The sequence below is a fragment of the Balaenoptera musculus genome, chromosome 9 (assembly GCF_009873245.2).
Source record: "Balaenoptera musculus isolate JJ_BM4_2016_0621 chromosome 9, mBalMus1.pri.v3, whole genome shotgun sequence".
Lineage (NCBI taxonomy): Eukaryota > Metazoa > Chordata > Mammalia > Artiodactyla > Balaenopteridae > Balaenoptera > Balaenoptera musculus.
The window spans coordinates 58,107,511-58,126,639 of record NC_045793.1 but is presented as its reverse complement, the minus strand read 5'-3'; the positions used below and the strand labels follow the sequence as shown (position 1 = coordinate 58,126,639).

Genomic DNA, 19,129 nt, shown 5'->3' with positions numbered 1-19,129 from the left:
CATTTGTATCTTATTGTGAGGACACTGTAATCAATTAAAGATCGTGGTTACATGATCTTTAGTCAAGTTATTAAAACACACATTCATACAAATGTAGGCTAATAAAATCCAAAAAGAAGCTTTTACATGAAATCTCTTCAAAATACTTTTCCTTACTCCCAAACCATCTCTCAATTCCTAATGGAATATCTGAGCATTTAATGATAATAATTCTTTACCTTTCACAGTTTCTGGTGTCTGGAAATATTTATAGTGTTGGTCTTTCTTGCTGGACTGTAAGTTCCACGAGGGCAGGATCTGTGCTTGTTTTACTCAGCACCGTATCCTCAGCATCTAGCTCAATACTTGGCTCATCAAGTTCAATGACTATTTGCTGGCTAACTGATCTTAAAACCAGTGGGAAAGGGGTCATATTACAACATAATGTTGTTCAGCTACATTGGTAAAGGATTTGTACGCCTTTAATAATCTTTGTCGGTTCATTAATTTCTTCTGTCACAAATTCTAGAGGCATTAAAATTAGAAATAATCCTAACACTTAGAGTAGTGTCAAATATATTCACAATAAGTATTCATCTACAGTTATAACAGTAATATTATAACAATAAGTATTCACCCTCTTCTGTTTGCAAGTGATTTCTACTCAGGTGACTTGTTGGCACCTCCAAATCTAGTCCAAAAGAGAACCTACCTTCTCCCCCGAGTAAGGTTTTCCTTTCTTAATGTCTTCTCTTTCTCAGGACGCTACCATTTTCTTTTCTAGTCATATAGGCTAAAATATCTGGGCTATTTGACTCTTACTGTTCTCCATTCCTTATATTCAAATATACCTCGGTGCTTTTATTATTTGAGAAAGTGCTGAGTTGCTCTTTCTTGTTCCATCTTAAGGTGATCTATTCCCTGCCTTCAGCTGCCTGGCTGGCCTCCCCAGCACTAATCGGTGGACATCTGATGCCTACCACATGAATCGTATTAACATTCTCCTTTCGCAACCTTCACTGATCAAAAAACTGCAAGACAGCTTTATTTCATCATGTTTTTAAAATATTTGCTAAAATATATTGAGCCTTTCATGTCCCAGACGTTTTGTATTTGTTCTCACAGGACCCTGTATTATCTGATTTTCCTTGATTTCATATCTTACCCTCAAATATGCTCCCCTCGAGGCAGTATGGTTCCAGTACAGCGTTTCACACATACCATTTCCTTCCCCTGGACTTACCTGCATACCTTTCCTGCCATCCACAAAGCCTTCCCTCTCCTCTCTGCCTATGCAACGGTACATATACTCAAGATCCAATTCAAATTCTACCTTGTATCTGTAGTCATTCCCAACTATTCTTGCCCTATGCTCTCTCTCTACTCTGAATTTTTATTGTTTAGTGCTCTGTACAGTTTAGCCTTTAGTGATAGGCTGTCTCATAGGACAGGATTCCCTGTCTACACAATGAGATACACTGGAAAACAGTGAGGCTCTACCATGAATATCCTGGGGTATACAGGTCAACTTAATAAAGATGTTTATTTTAGAGACTGTGGAGAATAGAGAAAGGTACATAACACTATTTCTGTTATCAGTACATTGGGGAAACTTCAGTCTTAGAATAATTTAAACAAAATAAGGCCAATTAAAAGTGTTTCAACAGGTGTAATAGAAAACAAGGAGAATTTCTAACTTCAGAAAAAGTCAATGTAGGCTGAAGCTTGCAAGTCTTCTCCAAAAAACTCTGTACAGAACATGGATATAAAAAAAATCAGATTCAAGCACTGCTAAAAACATCAGAGCCACAAAAGAAATTAAAATCTATCTAAACACAACTTAAGACAATTTGTCAGACATTCATCTTTTCAGATACATACACACACACACAACTTAGATTAATGGGACCTATGATGGTAGTGAAAACTAACAGACTGACAAACCTAATGTCAGTCTGCACTGAAAATTCAAAAGCTCTAAGAGAAATATTTAAGATTTACATTGATTTTCAGCAGTGAAAATGATACCTTGTATAGGTCATCTGCTGATGAAACCAATTTAAAGAGATTAAGGCCAATTACCTAAAGCAGACTATTTCAGAAGAACAGATTTTATTTGTTCTATGGAATAAAGGGGGTAAATTTTTGGCAGTGTGTGCAATCTAAGTACAAACATATCAGCTGAAAGAATCCAATTAAAACGTATTTATTGCACTAATATAGCTACTTTAAATAACATGATTCGTGATTCTTAGGAGTTCCAAACAAAGCAGAGTTGATTTAATATTCATATTTTGGAAATCAGGTTATTTGCTTTGTTTACTTCTAAACTTTACACTGATAAAATTAAAACAATCTTGTAAAGAGGTGCATGAGTTTGTGTGGGTGCTATACATTTCCAAGAGTGAATAGAATGAAGGCAAATAGGAAAATTTTAGGTAGAATTTATAGATGAAATGTAAATACACTTTTTAATTATAAAGCAAAAATATTCCACATGGAGACCATGCATAATTGTTGCTTATAGAAGGAAAAATAAATGTTTTCATACTTTTTGATTGTTTCATTATGTATTCACCCATCTCTACTCCCCATAAGTAACTCAGTTCCCTTTCTAATACAGCGCCCAATTCCAGTTCTTCCTGCCACTTCAGAGGTCACCCACCCTCCAACAATAGAGCCGGAGCCATTTCTCTACCTTTTAGGAAAGCAGAGACTGTTGGAGGCACAGCACAGATGCTATGACCGAATGCAAAAGTTACCCCCATACCAAGGAGAAGGTAAAAAGAAGGACGTATGTGAGTGTGTGTTTCAAACATCAAGAATGCAAAAGTTACCCCCATACCAAGGAGAAGGTAAAAAGAAGGATGTATGTGAATGTGTGTTTCAAACATCAAGAAAGGCTTATTTTCTTTTGTGGGTGAATATGTGTTGACTAATTTTAATTTAATATGCCAATAGTTTTAACAGTGGCTTTCATACCGTGGTATGTTTGTGTATTTCATACAGCAGACATGCCTAGTTTCTTTGCTCAAGTTCACCTGACTGCTTTTTGGCTAATATCTGCATTTACGACAAAATTACTACAATAGCCCAGTATTCACCCATGGCAAGCAGGAACAATACAGGACTATGTGAGGGAGAGGAAGTAGAGAACGACAGGAAGAGAGCTGGAAAATAGTGGGCAGAGAATTAGCCTGAGGCAGAGCCTATCAAAACTCTGTCTTGCTTAGGTTAATTAGGTAGTATCTTCCCTTACCTGCCAATTGGGTGGCAACTCATGCTAATCCTTCTCCTTTTCTCCCCCCAGTTCCCAGAGGAATTAGAAAAAGATACCTCCTAGGCAGACATTGTTTATCTATCACCTTCTCTAGAATGCTCTGTGTGACTGCCCAGATATTCTTAGCGCCAAGCATATTCTGTTAGCTACAGAGGGCCCAGGGGAAAACAAAAGAGAGGATGTGATGACCAGGCATTGCTACATTCATTTAAATTCTCTCCCCTGACCCCTAAAGCACTTGAAAAGACCCAGCAAGATCTTTTACACCCTCCTGTAGTCTAAGACAACACTGCTTCGTAGGGGGAAAATTAGTTGAATATACTCTATTTACGACACATGTTTGCCATCAAACAGTTAAGGTTTTAATTTGTAGTTCCTATTTTTTAGCATTTTCCTTCAAACAAAAAAGTGAGTCAATTGAAAGACACATGTCATTCTTCTGTCTGCAGTGGTTTCAGTGTTTAAGAACCTGAAAAGGCATTATATGTAACTCTGCCCAAAGGAGAAACCCTTTCTCTGAAGCTAAGTGAAACAACAGAAACACAAAATTGATATTTTCAGAAACTTGAGTGAGTGCAGTCTCCTTCGCTTTGGTCTTAGTCATCTTGGGAGGATGAACTTTTGTGCTACGATCATTATTTAAAACTTTTTTTTTTTTTTTTTTTTTTGAGAACTGCCTTCAAAGCCTGAAGCTCATTCTTTTGAATAGCTTTATGTTTTAGGGTAGATTTAATTTTTTTCAAACAAAAAATATTCCTTTATTTGAAATTGAGAATTTACACCAGGCTTCTATGCAGTGAAACACCTTAAATGCAGTTATTCTTTCACCTAATCCTCTCCGTCCATCTCCCATACATTTACTACACATTTCCACTTGGCCATTGCACAAGTACAATATTTTCAAATCCCACCATTACCTTACTCATGAACTCATCCCTCCTGGATTCTCACTTCTGTATGTGACACCACCAGTGAGCCATTTACTCAGGATTAATATTTATGAGTCATCCTTGTATTTTCCTGTTTTACATCCACACCCCGTTAATTACATTTCATTAATATTCCTAAATACACTAATAGTGCCTTATTTGAGACATTTAATATCTCTTACCTGGATGGTTACAATAGTCACCTAGTTTGTCTCTCTTTGTTAATCTTATCCTTAAAAACCCTCTTATTCTCACTAAAATCTAGATTTGTTCGTGTCATTCCCAATGGTTCCACCTTGCCTACAGGAAAAAAAAAACCCCAAACTCCTTAGGATGGCATTTAAGACACCTCATAATCTGACCCCAGCCTCACACTAGTAGCAATAAGAAGGTGTATGAAAAAGTAGATACTTTTACAATTGTACTAAAAGTTTCCCCCTTCAAGAGTAGATTTAATATTTGAAAGCAGTGAGAAACCACTTGGAGCCAATGTTGAAGAATACATAAAGTGATCAGACTAAGCATTATTTTAGTCAGTAATGGTGTGATTCTAAAGTAATAAGACTGTTTTTATATGTAGCCCATTAACTGGCTGCAAATGCATCTCCTGAACAAGTGCTTCACCCTTGGATTAACAATAGAACTACCTAAGGCAACCACTTTGAAGGTTAATGGTTAGTAGGCTACAAATGTTCCAAAGCCTTTTATCCAGGGGTAACATTGCATATACTATCACAAGAGTTTTTTCATAGCGTTTCTGGAGATATTTTAAAGGAAAGATTTTGGAGGAAAGATTACATACAGATGACAAATATGCCTTTTGAGGAACAAATGGAGAATGTCCTACAAAAAAAAAAAAAGAAATTCCTTGGTACTTGGAAAAGTTAATACCTTTATTTTGTTGCTGCTGCTGCTACTATTGTTTCAATATTTCCATGTCCAAGTGGAGAGTCCCAGAATAACTGTCTATGCACTGTTAAATCCTGCTGAGGATTCTCCAGTTTTTGACAACTGTAATATAATTTCTTTCTAAATGGCCAGGTCTGTATTGCAACCGTACCTGGGATGGATGGTCCTGCTGGGATGACACACCGGCTGGAGTGCTCGCCCAACAGCACTGCCCAGATTATTTTCCGGACTTTGATGTAGCAGGTAGAGTATTTATTTTTATTTTATATTTTGCTATGAATCTTTTAGTGTTTTTCTAGTTCTGAAAAGAAAATCAGATACAAAATATACTACCAAGTCATATTCTATGCAGTTTAGCACATTCTGAAGAACTTCCATAAATGAAATATTACCCAGTTGTACAAAGATTGCAAGCTGCCCTTATTTTTTAAGTCACATTGCTGATCACTTATGCCCCTTAGTCATAAATTATATTAAATGTTAGATAAAAATGAAAATTTTATATATTTTAAATATTTAAAATTAAATTTTAATAAAAAATTAATATTTCTAAAACAACAGTTTTATTTAAATGTGTAGTTTAAAAAATTTTTCAGGTGGCTCACATTTGATGACTTATGCAAATGCTTGATGTAGAGTTTGTGCGTACTGGGCTAGTAGAACAAGCATAATGGAAATTTGATGTAACCTTGAAAATTATATAAAACTATCATGTGTAGGGAAGATAAATCAGAAGGTGGTAACTCTAGACATTTACCAGATTTCTGCTCCAACAGTAGATTATTAAAATATGCTCAGTAAATAAGACCGGTACTATTAAAATGGATTGCACTAACCCAGCTGTGTGGCCAGCCCAACATGAACAGCCAACAGATGTGTGTTAAGTGAATTTGGTGTCACTTTTATAACTAAAGTTAATTAGTAACACGGGAATATTTTCATTGAATATCATTTTTTAACTTTGCAAAACATTTTCATATATAGTATCTCATTTTATACTCACATAATATTTGACATAAAACCACAAGTGAACCCAAGTCTCCTGAGCTCTTACCTATCCCTTTCTTTCTAAGTAAGTGCAACAGTCTTGGAAAAGCATTTGAGAAGTAATATTTCTAAGTCACTGTACAAACTTATGCAGGTTGAAGTACTTTCAGAACTTTCAAGGCAGAACATCGTTTTCCTTCAGGCCTCAGTCTGGCCTCACTGGTGTGGTTAGAAGTTGGGCGGGGATGCTTAGGCAGGAGTACCAGGTGCCAAGTGAAGTGAGAAGCTAGGGGCCGAAGTTATGCATCTTCGTATTGTCATCTATCCAAACAGAATGGAGGTCTGGAATCCAAGATGCTCAGTGGTGAGTGGTCAGGAGCCAAGGCAAAAGGATGTATGAGAAGTAGGTATGAGGTTGTACAACAGCCTCAATCCAGAGATTAGACACTTGGGGCTGGGAAATGGGATTGGATAGCTGCTAGTAGTAAGTGATTCTCAACTTGGCTGAGAAGCTGGGGAGCTTTAAAAAATAATCCTGATCCCTGGTACCACCCCAGATATTCTGATTTAATTAGTTTGGAGTGCAACCTGGACATCAAGATGTTTAAATGTTCTGCTTGTGACTAAATTGCGCAGCCAAGGTGAAACTGTGTTAAACAATAAAGTCCAGATCAGAAAGTGGCTGGTACCAGTGAAGCCCAGCCAGTGCACTCAGTAGCTCTTCCAGTAAGAGGCAGAGCACAATATCCGATGAGACTGATGCAGGCCATAGAGGAAAGAGGGTCCCCGAGGAATAAAAGGTAGTAGCTGCCCAGCTCCAGGAACTGTAGGTATCAGGGCCAGAAAAGTTCCGTTCTAGGAGACTGGATAGAAAATCTGTCCCATTGAAATAAACCTGGGATTAAGATACTTAAAAAGGAATATAATCTTCATTACAAAGGAGATCCTGATGCTGAAACTAAGTGGGTCCAGCTACAGACACATTGCCTAAGTCCCTGTTAAGGGGTGAGATTTGTTCCCGAGAGTACAGCGAGCCTGAGCCTGCAGGAAGCGTTCAGGTGGCTCTAGATGTTGAAACTAGAGCCACTAGTTGACTGGTGTGGGGACTGAGCTCCCGGAACACAGGTCATTCCACCTCAAGCTCCGTCTCTCTTCTAATAAGATGTGGAATAACAGAGCACAGCAACCTCGCCGCACCTCAGTGCTCATCTTCCTCCTCCGTCCTTCAGTGACCTCTAGGGAATGGGGCCAGGGAAGAGAGTCAGAACACCCAATTAGAGGAAGGGGACGCCAGGGTCCTGACAAGAGAGGATCTTCTTTGAATTATCTGGTCTGGGCTAGAGGTAGCATTTTGAAAAGAAGACTCAGTGTTTGTTTTTTGCTTAAGAGGTTATGGAAAAATCAACCTTCTCTTTCAGATTTTTCCAAGACTTGTTGGGTCAGACTTTCTACCACATTTCAGGGTTAACCAGCCCATCTGGTTACCCACTCTTATTGTCTGTGAACGACGAGAGGTTATTTCCTGCAGACTGAAAGTGAGGACATCAGTTAAGATGGAAAACAGCAGTCATACAATAAAATTTATGCAAGAAAGTTTCTGGAATCCAGATTAGAGCACTTCGTCTATCCCTGAGACAATGTTTGGGAGATGCTTTTTGTGCTTCCTTCAAGAATGAGATACAAAGTTCGATCCCAGTGAGAAGAGATAATGGAAATGGGATTACAGTGGGGCACTTTTAAAACCAGCTCAGGCCAGCCACTTCTAGGAATTCTCATTTTGTTGGAAGAGTTGGGGTGTGAAGAGAGAAAGGGCTTAGTGCTATGCCCTGCTCAGCACTACCTTCCTGTAAACGCTAACTAAATGCTATTTGATAGTAGTCCCCCAGGTCTTTATCGACTGTTCCCAATAAATGATGCTTCATTAATCTTGATCTGACAGCCACATTAGAGGTAACATGAGTGGCACAAAGAGCTGTTCTGCAATCAAGGCTGCAAGGCCAGTTCCAAAGCAGCAGTGGGCTCTTGGCAAAGTGGCTGTTATTATTAACTAAAAGGCAAGTTTGGGGTCACAGAACAGGGATTTCCAGGCATAGATCCATCTTTTCAGCCTGATTTTTAGATTCCTCTCAGCTGGGGGACAAATCCACTTTAAAAGAAAGGCAAACCTTAAAAATACCTCTATTCAACAAATTTAAATTCTTTAGTATTTTACCATCAACCCAAGCTGTATCTTGATGATACATACAACAGTTTAATGAAATGACAGAGATTTCATTTTAAACAAAGTGCTTGGTAAAAGACAGGTAGGTAATGAAAGAGTGAATAACAGTATTGAAATTCCAAAGAGGCTGGGAGTCTGAAGGAATATGCTGGAGTATAAAAAGCAAATCCTTATTAGGATGGATTTAAGGGCAGGAGTCAAACAGTCAGCAGTAATGGGACAGAGCCAAGGTGGCCAACACATGGTTGAGGACAATGATTGTCAACCCTGATACCCTTTGGAATCAGTGAGCTTCTTAAAAATGCTGGCGTCTGGCATCTCTTCAGATTAATGGAACACAAATCTCTGGGGACTGGGTTTTGCGCATCTGGAAAAAGCTCCTCGATGTGAATCTAGACGGAAGGAAGCATGCTGCCTCTTCATGGGGCAGTTCAAACTTGGACTATTTTAGAGGGAAGTGCCAATCTCAGAGCACATGCAGGGAGGTTTCAGGCTGTGAGGGGACAGCATGTGTGGTGAGAGTGAATAGCGGTGTTTGGTTTAGAAAGGGAAGTCAGAGTAGACGTAGCCTTCTGTCAAATATTGAAAGATTTGCCAGGTGGAGGATGACAGATTCTTGATAGCTGCAACAGTTAGAACCCGGAAGTGCCTAGATCCAGACTTGAGTTAAATCCAAACAAAACAATATTTCCTACAGTGCCGTCCGTGATTGGGAAGGACTTCCTCAGGAGGGACACCCTCTTCCGTAGAACACGTTACCCTATATAGCTGCATAACTTTGTAAAAAACCAAATTATGTTCATTTCAATAAAACAAAACTACTTTCTAACAATATGTTAAAGATAAAATGCTGCATTACAAACCACTTTTTTTTAATTGCAAGTAAGCTTAGAATGTCGTTGACAAAGCATTAACTAAATCATTGACCAGTTTTCAACATCAATTTTTCCCTGCTGATTAGTGCTGACCCTTTGGGAAGCGTTGTTGGTGTCCAATGGTGATTCTTTAAATAGTTTTTGTCCGAGGGCAGTCACAGTAAATTCGCAATTTAAAATTTTTCTACTTAACATTGAAACAGATTTACATTAAGCAATGATGATTCTAATAGGTGCTTTAAAACACCTTTTGTTTGAAAAATGTGTTTTTTCATCCATTTTAAATCATTGTTGGAGTAGACATATTACAAACAAGTCTACAATTTTCAGTTTAAATCTTGTGCTGAGTTTGGTAGTATCTGTTTCATTCATACAATGAAAAATTATGAATTTCACCCTAAAAACTGCCAAAGTTAAAATAATTTTCATACTAGCTCTTAGCATGTTGATTTGACTAACCGCAACTTCTGATAGAAAATTACTTTAAATGTTATCAGATCTAAGTAATATTTCAGCAAAATAAATTTTTTAACATTGTTTCTTAGCCTTGAAAACAATAACAAATATTAGTATATGATTCTGATTTCCATATCCTTGTGCTAAAAGAAAAACACCAGAAACCATATATAAAAGGGTTTTCCATAGGTATGATAGCTCTTTGCCTTTGCCAATGAAGAACAATGCTTCAAAAATATTATCCCTATGAAATTATCAAAAATCAAAACTATGTGAGGATTGCAAACACACTGGTAACATCTCTTTTCATATTTTACCAGTTCAGGATTGTTATATGATCTCTAAGCAATAAACGCTTTGGAGAGGTACTTTGGAGAACTAGAAAAAGTCTGAATAACTCAGAATAAGTTTGGCAAGGTAAAATGGAGATAACAATGCTTCACATGACTTTGCTGAAGCTAAATTGAAGCAATGCATATTAAAGCACCCTGTATAATGCAGGATTCGAGGTAGTCTCTATTGACTTGTATTCACGTTCAAGTTCTATAAAGTGATTAACACTTTGGAATGGCTTTTAAGCTTTCATTTATTGTTTTTCCTTCTTGCAATTTTGAGATAGTAAGTTTTGTTTCATTAACAGAAAAAGTTACAAAGTACTGTGAGGAAGACGGGGTTTGGTACACGCACCCTGACAGCAACATATCCTGGTCCAACTATACTATGTGTAACGCTTTCACTCCTGAGAAAATGCAGGTAGGTTCTATTTCAAATTTCAGTATTGGGTGAGAATGCCATCCTCTATGCATGGAAATTTATGCCTAATTGTAAAACACCTGCTACCAAGACGCCAACTATTTTGTAGAAGGAAATCAGATAATGACCTGTCAATTCTAGGGACTCTATGAATTGGCACTAGAGAAAATGATGTTTTACTTCTTGGTTGGCATTCGGTCAGTGAGAGTTCTGTGAGCGTGTGGAATCAGGCCATTTATGGCAAGGGGAACGTGTCCACGGAGCAAATGATGGGATTCCCCACAGTGCCAGACATTAGGCAGCATTTCCAGGAACTGCCTTAACATCTCTTCTCCTGGAAGAGTTCCAAAACTACAGATTTCTCCACAAGTCACCAGCTAACGCTTGTGTCCCCATCCCTGTCCTGAGATGTCTATGACAGTTTTACTATCAAGCCTTGAAGGAACTCTAAGAATGGAGCTTCTCATCAGCCCACTGACACGAGTGTGGCTGTTTAGATTATTTTCAGTGGAAGTCCATTCTAACTTGTTACTTCTTGTGTCTTACTGGCTGTTAAATATTTTTACTATCTTTGCTTAGAAACATTTAAGCCAGTGGGGTGGGGCGGGGGAGTGGGGGGCAGATAGCTACTGCCTTCTTCAGATGCTTCAGAAATCTGAAAAGATCATTAAGTCTACCACCAGCCTCCTCTCCCCACGGAGCTGGGAGAAACCGTTGGTCAGCGTTTAGCACACAGGGCATCTCTGCACAGCCCTGGTGGCTGCAAGAGAAACCTATTGTTTCCTTCAAAGATCCTGTATGCTCAGTTATTGCGAAGTTGGAAGCTACACGCACATCAGTGCTTCTGTTTCCTATAAAGAAACTTTACGAGTATAGGAATTTTTCCTTCCATTAAAAACAAAATAAACAACAATTAAAAACAAAGAAGATGAATAGATAGCTTAGAGACCAGTTGACTAGAGGGACGTCTCGTCACAGGCACAGGCTGAGGGCACCAAAGCCAGTTACCGCTTCCACAAATTGCTAAGTCACCCCTGAGAGTCAGACATGCCTACGTCCTAGAGCTATTTATTTAATAAGGTCTGATTGAAATGACGTGTCAATGAGTAAGGAATTTCCTGAATGAATGCTGATTATTTTACAGAAAAAAATTTTAACTCTTTTAACTGAATTGTTAGAAAGAGTGCATCCAAATAAACAATTCTCAATGCTGCCACATTTGACCTCTTCACACACTCTGGCCACATCTGAGAAGGAAATAAAGTATTTTAAGAATAAATACTCCCCTCTAGGCACCTAACATAATGATTGAAATTCTATGCACAAATCTTCCATCTATATACAGGCAAAAAAAAAAAAAAAAAAAAAAAAAAATCAACCTAGAATTTATTTAAAATAAAAACAAACACTTCTCAGTCTTAAGAATGATACAAAAATGGCAAATAAATTATGAGCTGTTGATTTAACCTTACACATTTAGACAATTCTATTTCCGAAGCATAAATATTTTTTAAAGTATTCTGGAGGCAACTGAAAGAAAATGAATTAAATTATATAAAATTTCCTTACAAATAAAATATGCAGAGATAAAAATAAAATACTGGCATGCCTATATACCCAAATTAAAAACAGTACTTTAAATGGCAAGGGGACTCAATATGGTAAACTATTTAAAAGGGAAAACTGTTAGAAAATGCCACACCTGTTTTTGTCTAGTGGTAAAGTTAGAAAAAGAGCCAGAAAATGAATTCCTGGGGAAAAAAGACAGGAACTGGGTGTTTTCTTGCAAAGATTCCTAAATACCTCCTAAGAAGGGACCTACAAGCTATACTGAAGTTTTTATCAGTTCTAGGTATGAACCAACTATTCCAGATTTACTATCATTATCTGCAAGGATAAAAAGCACCGTTAGCAGAGCAGTATCAACAATGAAACTGGCGAACAACATGTAAATGCCTAGTGAAATGATGCAACCACAATTCAGGATAAGTTGACACGTTCATTTTGAAACTCTAAGGCCTACAAGGCAATATCTGTTTCTGTCTAGCAATAATGCACATAACCAAACAAAGGGCTCTGTTTTGTGAGCCTTTTAAGCAGAATTAGTGCTTTAATCTCAGGCCCTTCACAAGGAGATTGATAAGAATCAAAATGTTCAAGGGTAATGATTTGTACATAAATGGCACGTTTCTCCCAGGAATTCAAAGAACTCCGTAGAAATTATCCAGCTTATCTACACTGCATTCACATTCATACCAGGACCCAATAAGTTATTGAAAATACCTTAAGTTCCTCCCACAACCCAATAACCTGTTGTGGGAGGGAACTTAACACCAGAAGCCCAGAGATTATGTTGTCCTCCTTTCAAGCCATTGCCCTCTCTGAGTCTCTGTTTTTTTCACCTGCCAAATGGATATTACAGTCTCTTTTTCTCCCAGACAAAATAGAATACAGGGTGCCCAGCTCTGAAAACAAGTTAGGTGCTTAGAGAGTTCTACCTATCAGTAAATAGAGAAGGAAACGATCCACTATTGTCAGAGGACTGTCATAGGTCCACCTGCCCCTAAATGTCTCTCCCATTGGCATCATAAACATAAAAGGCAACACTGGAAAATATAACAATGTGGAATAACATAAGTAAAGAACTTAGATTTAAATGCTTGAGCTATGTCTACTGCTGGTCAAAGATAATACCTAAGAGGTACCATTTCTTTTCAATTTGCAACACACAGTTTAGTTTGTTGAAAATTAGAGTTAGGGATTCATTGTATTTTTTTTCCATATCGCTATTCAGCTGACCCAGCAACATTTCATTTATTGAAATGACCATCCTTTCCCTACTGCCCTGTAGCATCACCATTATTATATATCAAGGGACCATACATGTCACTACATGCTTCTGGACTGCATTGCACAGGTCTATTTGTCTCTCCTTGCACCAGTATCACACTGCTGGATTCCAGTGGCTTTATAACAAATCATGATGCTCCATAGAGTAGGTCCTTCCACTGTGTTCTTCTTCAAGATTGTCGGGGCTATATTTTTTCTTTGTATTTTCAGTGCAAATTTTAGAAGCAGTCTGTCAAATTTTACATGCAAAGAAACCTTGTGATCAGTTTGAAAATTTTGAGATCTTTATAATATCATTTCTTCCAAACATTGAATAGAATATATCCCTCTATCCATCTCAGTCTTTAATATCACTCAATAACGTTTTATAGATTTCTGTGTAGAGGTCACACACATCCTTCTGCAGATTTATTCTCAAGCATTTGATTTTTTAATGCAGTTGTAAATGCCACATTTGAAATTTTATTATTTGTTGTTTATGTATTAAAATAAAACTTCTCATTTTTATATCCAACAATTTTTGTAAAATTCACTTATTTATTTTAGTAATTTATAAATTTTATATTTTTTACGTGTAGTATTATATCAACTGCAAATAGTAACAAAAGGATTTCTAGGTAGCCATTAATCTACTTTCTGTCTCTAAGAGATTTGCCTTTTCTGGACATTTCATATTAATAGGATTATACAATATGTGGTTTTTTGTGACTGGCTTCTTTCACTTAGCTTGATGTTTTCAATGTTCATCCATGTTATAGCATGTGTAAGTACTTCATTCCTTTCTATGGCTGAATAGTATTCCATTCTGTGGACAAACCACATACACCAGTTGATGGACATTTATGTTATTTCCACTTATTGACTATTATGAATGGTGCTATAAACATTTTGTGTACAAGTTTTTGTGTGCACATATATTTTCATTTCTCTTGGGTCTTCTTTTTCTTGATCAGTCTTGCTAAGGGGTATTGAAATTATTTTTTTTTTTAAGAACTAGGTTTTGTCTTTGATCCACTCAATATATATTCAAGTTATCTTTATCATTTCTATTTCCTTTCTTTTACATTCTTTAAGTTTAGTTTTCTTTAGATGGAAATTTAGGTCATTGATTTTCAATCTTCTTTTCTCATATATGCATTTTAGTCTTTAAACTTCCCTCTTATGTACAGCTTCATCTACATCCAAAAAGTTTTGGTATGTCATTGTGAGTTCTTCTTTGATCCAATGTTTATTTAGAAATATATTGTTTGCATTTCAACAATATGAGGGTTTTTTTTTTTAATTAATTAATTAATTAATTTATGGCTGTGTTGTGTCTTCGTTTCTGTGCGAGGGCTTTCTCTAGTTGTGGCAAGCGGGGGCCACTCTTCATCGCGGTGCGCGGGCCTCTCACTATCGCGGCCTCTCTTGTTGCGGAGCACAGGCTCCAGATGCGCAGGCTCAGCAATTGTGGCTCACGGGCCCAGTTGCTCCATGGCATGTGGTATCTTCCCAGACCAGGGCTCGAACCCGTGTCCCCTGCATTGGCAGGCGGATTCTTAACCACTGCGCCACCAGGGAAGCCCGAGGGTGTTTTTTAAGTTATATATTTTTTAATGATTTCTAGAGTATTATGGTCAGTGAAGATGCTATTTAAGATTTTAATTATTTGAAATATATTCATTTGCTTTACTGACTAGTGTATGTCAATTTGGATATTCTTTGTGCATTTGAAAAGAATGGGTATTCTGCAGATGTTGTGTGCAATGCTTATTATATGTGAATTAGTAAAGTTTGTTGAGCATGTTGTTCAAATCTTCTATAGCTAGATTTTTCCTCCCTGAGTTCATTCTGTTGATTACTAGGAGCTGTCAGTTTTTGCTTTATGCTCTGTGTGGTTTGAGTTTATATTATTAGGTGCATAGACATTTAGCATTGCTGTATCATCCTGACTTAACATCTGGACTTGTATGATATCACACCAGTTTTCTTATGGTTAGTGTTTACCTGGGCCATCTTTTCTCGTCCTTTCACATCCAATATTTCTGTGTCCCTGTATTAAATGATGTTCCTTACAACATATAATTGCTTTAAAAATCATCTAGTCCAACCACATGCTTTTTTAGATGAGGACTACTGCAGTCTGGAAAATTGAAGTGACTGGACCTATGAGTGTCACACAAACACTTAATGATAATACTCTGAGTAAAGAACGCGCTGATGAATCCCATCTTCTATTCTTCCCACCATGTCATGCATATTCCAGTAAAACTGACATTCTTAGAAAAGTTAACCTATTAATCCAATTTATAATTCAACATAATTTAATTCTCTGAAATATTTGTTATCATTTTAGTCATTTTTTTAAAGGAGCAAAACATTTGTTGATTTACACTATTTAAAAATAAACTGTTTTCGGGCAGGAATTGAGACACAGATGTAGAGAACAAACGTATGGACACCAAGGGGGGGAAAGCGGTGGGGGGTGGTGGTGGTGGTGTGATGAATTGGGCAATTGGGATTGACATGTGTACACTGATGAAAAAAAATAAAAAATAAAAATAAACTGTTTTCCCTCTTCTGTAATAATTTATTCACCTATCTGCTTTTGTAACTGGTTTTGTTGTTGTTGTTGCAGAATGCATACATTCTGTACTACTTGGCTATTGTGGGTCATTCTATGTCGATGTTCACCCTGGTGATTTCCCTGGCGATTTTCGTGCTTGTTAGGTAAGTACACCTATAGCATCTGCCTTTTATTTTCTTCTCTTAGGTACTAAAATAAATGGTATACTCTGCAAGAGTGTTGGGCAGGGGGAAGTCTGCTGATTACAAGACATGTAACACTGGGAGTCATGAAGTAGCAAGAAAAATGAAATTAATTAAAATATGCTGTTTAACCCTATCTTTGAGGAAAATAGGATGGATACATATAATTTTCAAAGGCGATATGCCTCCTTCCCAAAATGAAATAATCCTGTGAGCCTGTAAATACACCGCATTAACATGGTTAAGTTCCACTTACCATGGCTAAGCTTCCATCAAGTGTTGAGGAAATAATCCTCCTTCTTTTACCCTCACTCTAAAATATGGAGGCCATGGCCACAAGTTCAAACACACCCTGCTTAATTATGAGCTGTACTGTATGTAAGTGGATTGGGCCAGAAGAGAAGTGGGGCTGGTAAGGCCATGATCGTGTTCAGCCAGAAAAGGAAGTTTCTTTTGGCCTTGACTAACTCAGCCAGAGTCAAGGAGAACCTCTAGAAGAAGATGGCCTGCTGTCAAGTGTCAGTTTTTTGCCCTTGCACACCTACCATTGTTAACTGAAAGTGTCTTCTAAGAACTGTAAGAAACAAAATTGCAATGAGGGTTTCTATTCTGAGGCTGTGTCCATAAAAATGATTGCATTACCTATTGCAAAATGATTAAGTTGATATAGATACTGGTTTTACAATAATGGAGAATTTAAAATATTCTATAGTTTTAGGAATGACCACAATGTATATGAGATAGTAACATGTGTTATATTTGATCCTAAAAACATGTCCTAAATTTAGTGTCATTTCTTTAAATCAAAGGCAGGAGGCACGCTACAGTGCTATTTCCTTCCACTGATACTTTTTTTAGTGATATTATACAAATGATTAAGAAAAGTTCATAGGCACAGACTACAAATAATTCTCCACACTTAAAAGATGTGATATGTAATTAAATGTATAGTGATTCATATATAAAATAACAATCTTAATTTGACTTTTGTTAAAATATTGCCATGATAATACTAGAAAAAATCAAACCAAGGGAAGAATCACACTTACCACACACTTAATACAACTACAATTATTTTTTTCCTTGATCCTATTTTTAATCTTTGTCTATAACTTACATCATAATTACATATTGTATTATGTCAACATCATCAATTTATGTTGATTAAGCAATCTAACTGAATAGCAATTTTTAAACTGAATAGCAAATAACATAAATAAGCAGAGAATGAGCTTCTTCCATATTTGGTTTAACAGGAGAAAGACTGATAAAGCAACAAGACATGAAGGATTAATTATTAGAATAATTTTTTCAATTATAATGATCAGAATACAGCAGAGTAAACACATAGCATGATTAATCTTTGAATGTCTATTCATTTTTCAACTACACTTGACCACAGAGCAAAAATACATCATCATGGCTCTCACATAACTTTTATTAAAAAGTCTGTCACTAAAAGTCTATTCTTTAAATTTTTAAAATATAACCATAAGAAAATTGAAATAGAAAGCCCCAAATTTGTAACTCTGCAATTAATAAATGTACACAGGACTTTAAAGATAAAATAATGTCAAGGGAGATTTCTTAGTTCTTTATTTCTCCAGTCACTTAAATAAGTGATGAGGTATGAGAGGCAAATCAGCAAAGAAAGTAAGAATGTTCTTTCAATAATTTCTCTATTAAGCCACTAAAGATGGGTGTTTAAAAGTGTAGCACATAGGCAAAGTGAAATATTTCTCACTTCCAATTAGTCCCAAAACAAAATTAATCTGGTAAAATCCTTGGGAGTAGGGGCATACTATCTAGGAAGCACAGATTTTGCCCTTACTGTCTCTCTGTTTCAAGAACCTTCCAAACAGTAACTTACGTCTTGGGAGGAAAAACATGTCTTATTGAGGTAGAATCTGAATCTAACAGTGGGAAGACACAAACTGAAACAGTTGGTTCTCTAGGGTGCACACAGTAAGAGGTGACTCGGATACAAAAAACACACATGCTGAGATGCTAAATATTCAAATCCAGAAGCAGTCATGTCTGATTTTTATACCTGTTCTTAATCTTACCTTAAATCTGCCCAAACTAAAACTATCAATGCCATCTGTTTTTCTTAAAGTACGTTTCTAATTCGTCACATTTTTTCTTACATTTGGATTTCAGAAATATTCAAAGTGACTGTGAAAATAAAAATAACTGATCTATGACTGCATTTTATCTTTTAAATAGAAATATTTTCCCAGGTTTTTTTCAAACACTCAACATCACCCTTGTGATATTTACTGCACATTACAAGGGAAGGTTTTATAATTTTTAAATGGCATCATCTGTGTGAAACCTGAGCAAGCAATAATCATCACTCCCTTGCTTAATTCTGCACGCCCAGGGTTGAGTTATTTTGCAAAATCCAAATAATCAATTTCATATGACGTTCATGAAACCAAAATGAGAAGTTACACTCAGCTCTGATTCTGAGACCTAATGCCTCATTCATAATCATCCCATTGAAACCTCACTCTAAAATCCTAACATGTGCCTTCTAGGGTCTATAAAAAGGAATAACCCTGCAGGTGTCCTTCTCAAACCAGCAGGCCAGGAAGGCCTACAGAGGTGTTACTGAATATATGGGAGGCTGTAGAACTGCCAATACTTTGCTAAAAATCCTGGGGTATTACTCAGAATGAGATCATTAAGGCATGCCGCTAATCTTAATGTGATTTTATTCTGAGCATTCAGGAGAAGATAAAAGGCAGGACTGTGTAACCTGAAACAAATAAGAATCATGCTCCCTGTTGCTATTGGAAAATGATTGTAGAAATGTATATAAAGTCTTCGTTATTTTAAAAGAATAAAATTGAACTTCTAAGCCCTCTTCAAGATAAAGGAAAAATTTTTCAGTGATTTAAATCATAGAAAAGGCAATACTGAAGATCTTAACTGTACAAAGTGGCAGAGTTAAAATAATATTCAGGATGACATACAGGTTACTTCTGGTCCACCAATTAAAGGTTGAAAACAGCCTTTTTAGGATATTTGGTTTAGGACCTATACTGGGAAAAATAGTTAGGAGTAATACCATGGAGAGGAATTGAATAGAACCATCAAATTACTTAAGACTCCTCACTACTAGATGCCAAGAGTAAAT

At 36.7% G+C, this 19,129-nt stretch overlaps 1 protein-coding gene across 1 annotated transcript in view; it reads left to right on the top strand.

Annotated features, from left to right (window-relative positions):
* Positions 1-19,129, top strand: part of CALCR (calcitonin receptor) — a 138,590-nt gene that overhangs the window by 83,809 nt on the left and 35,652 nt on the right. The window contains exons 4-7 of the mRNA XM_036864425.1: positions 2,603-2,759; positions 5,230-5,340; positions 10,277-10,389; positions 15,857-15,948. Coding sequence (XP_036720320.1) covers positions 2,603-2,759; positions 5,230-5,340; positions 10,277-10,389; positions 15,857-15,948 — 473 coding nt within the window. The remainder of the gene's footprint in view (positions 1-2,602; positions 2,760-5,229; positions 5,341-10,276; positions 10,390-15,856; positions 15,949-19,129) is intronic.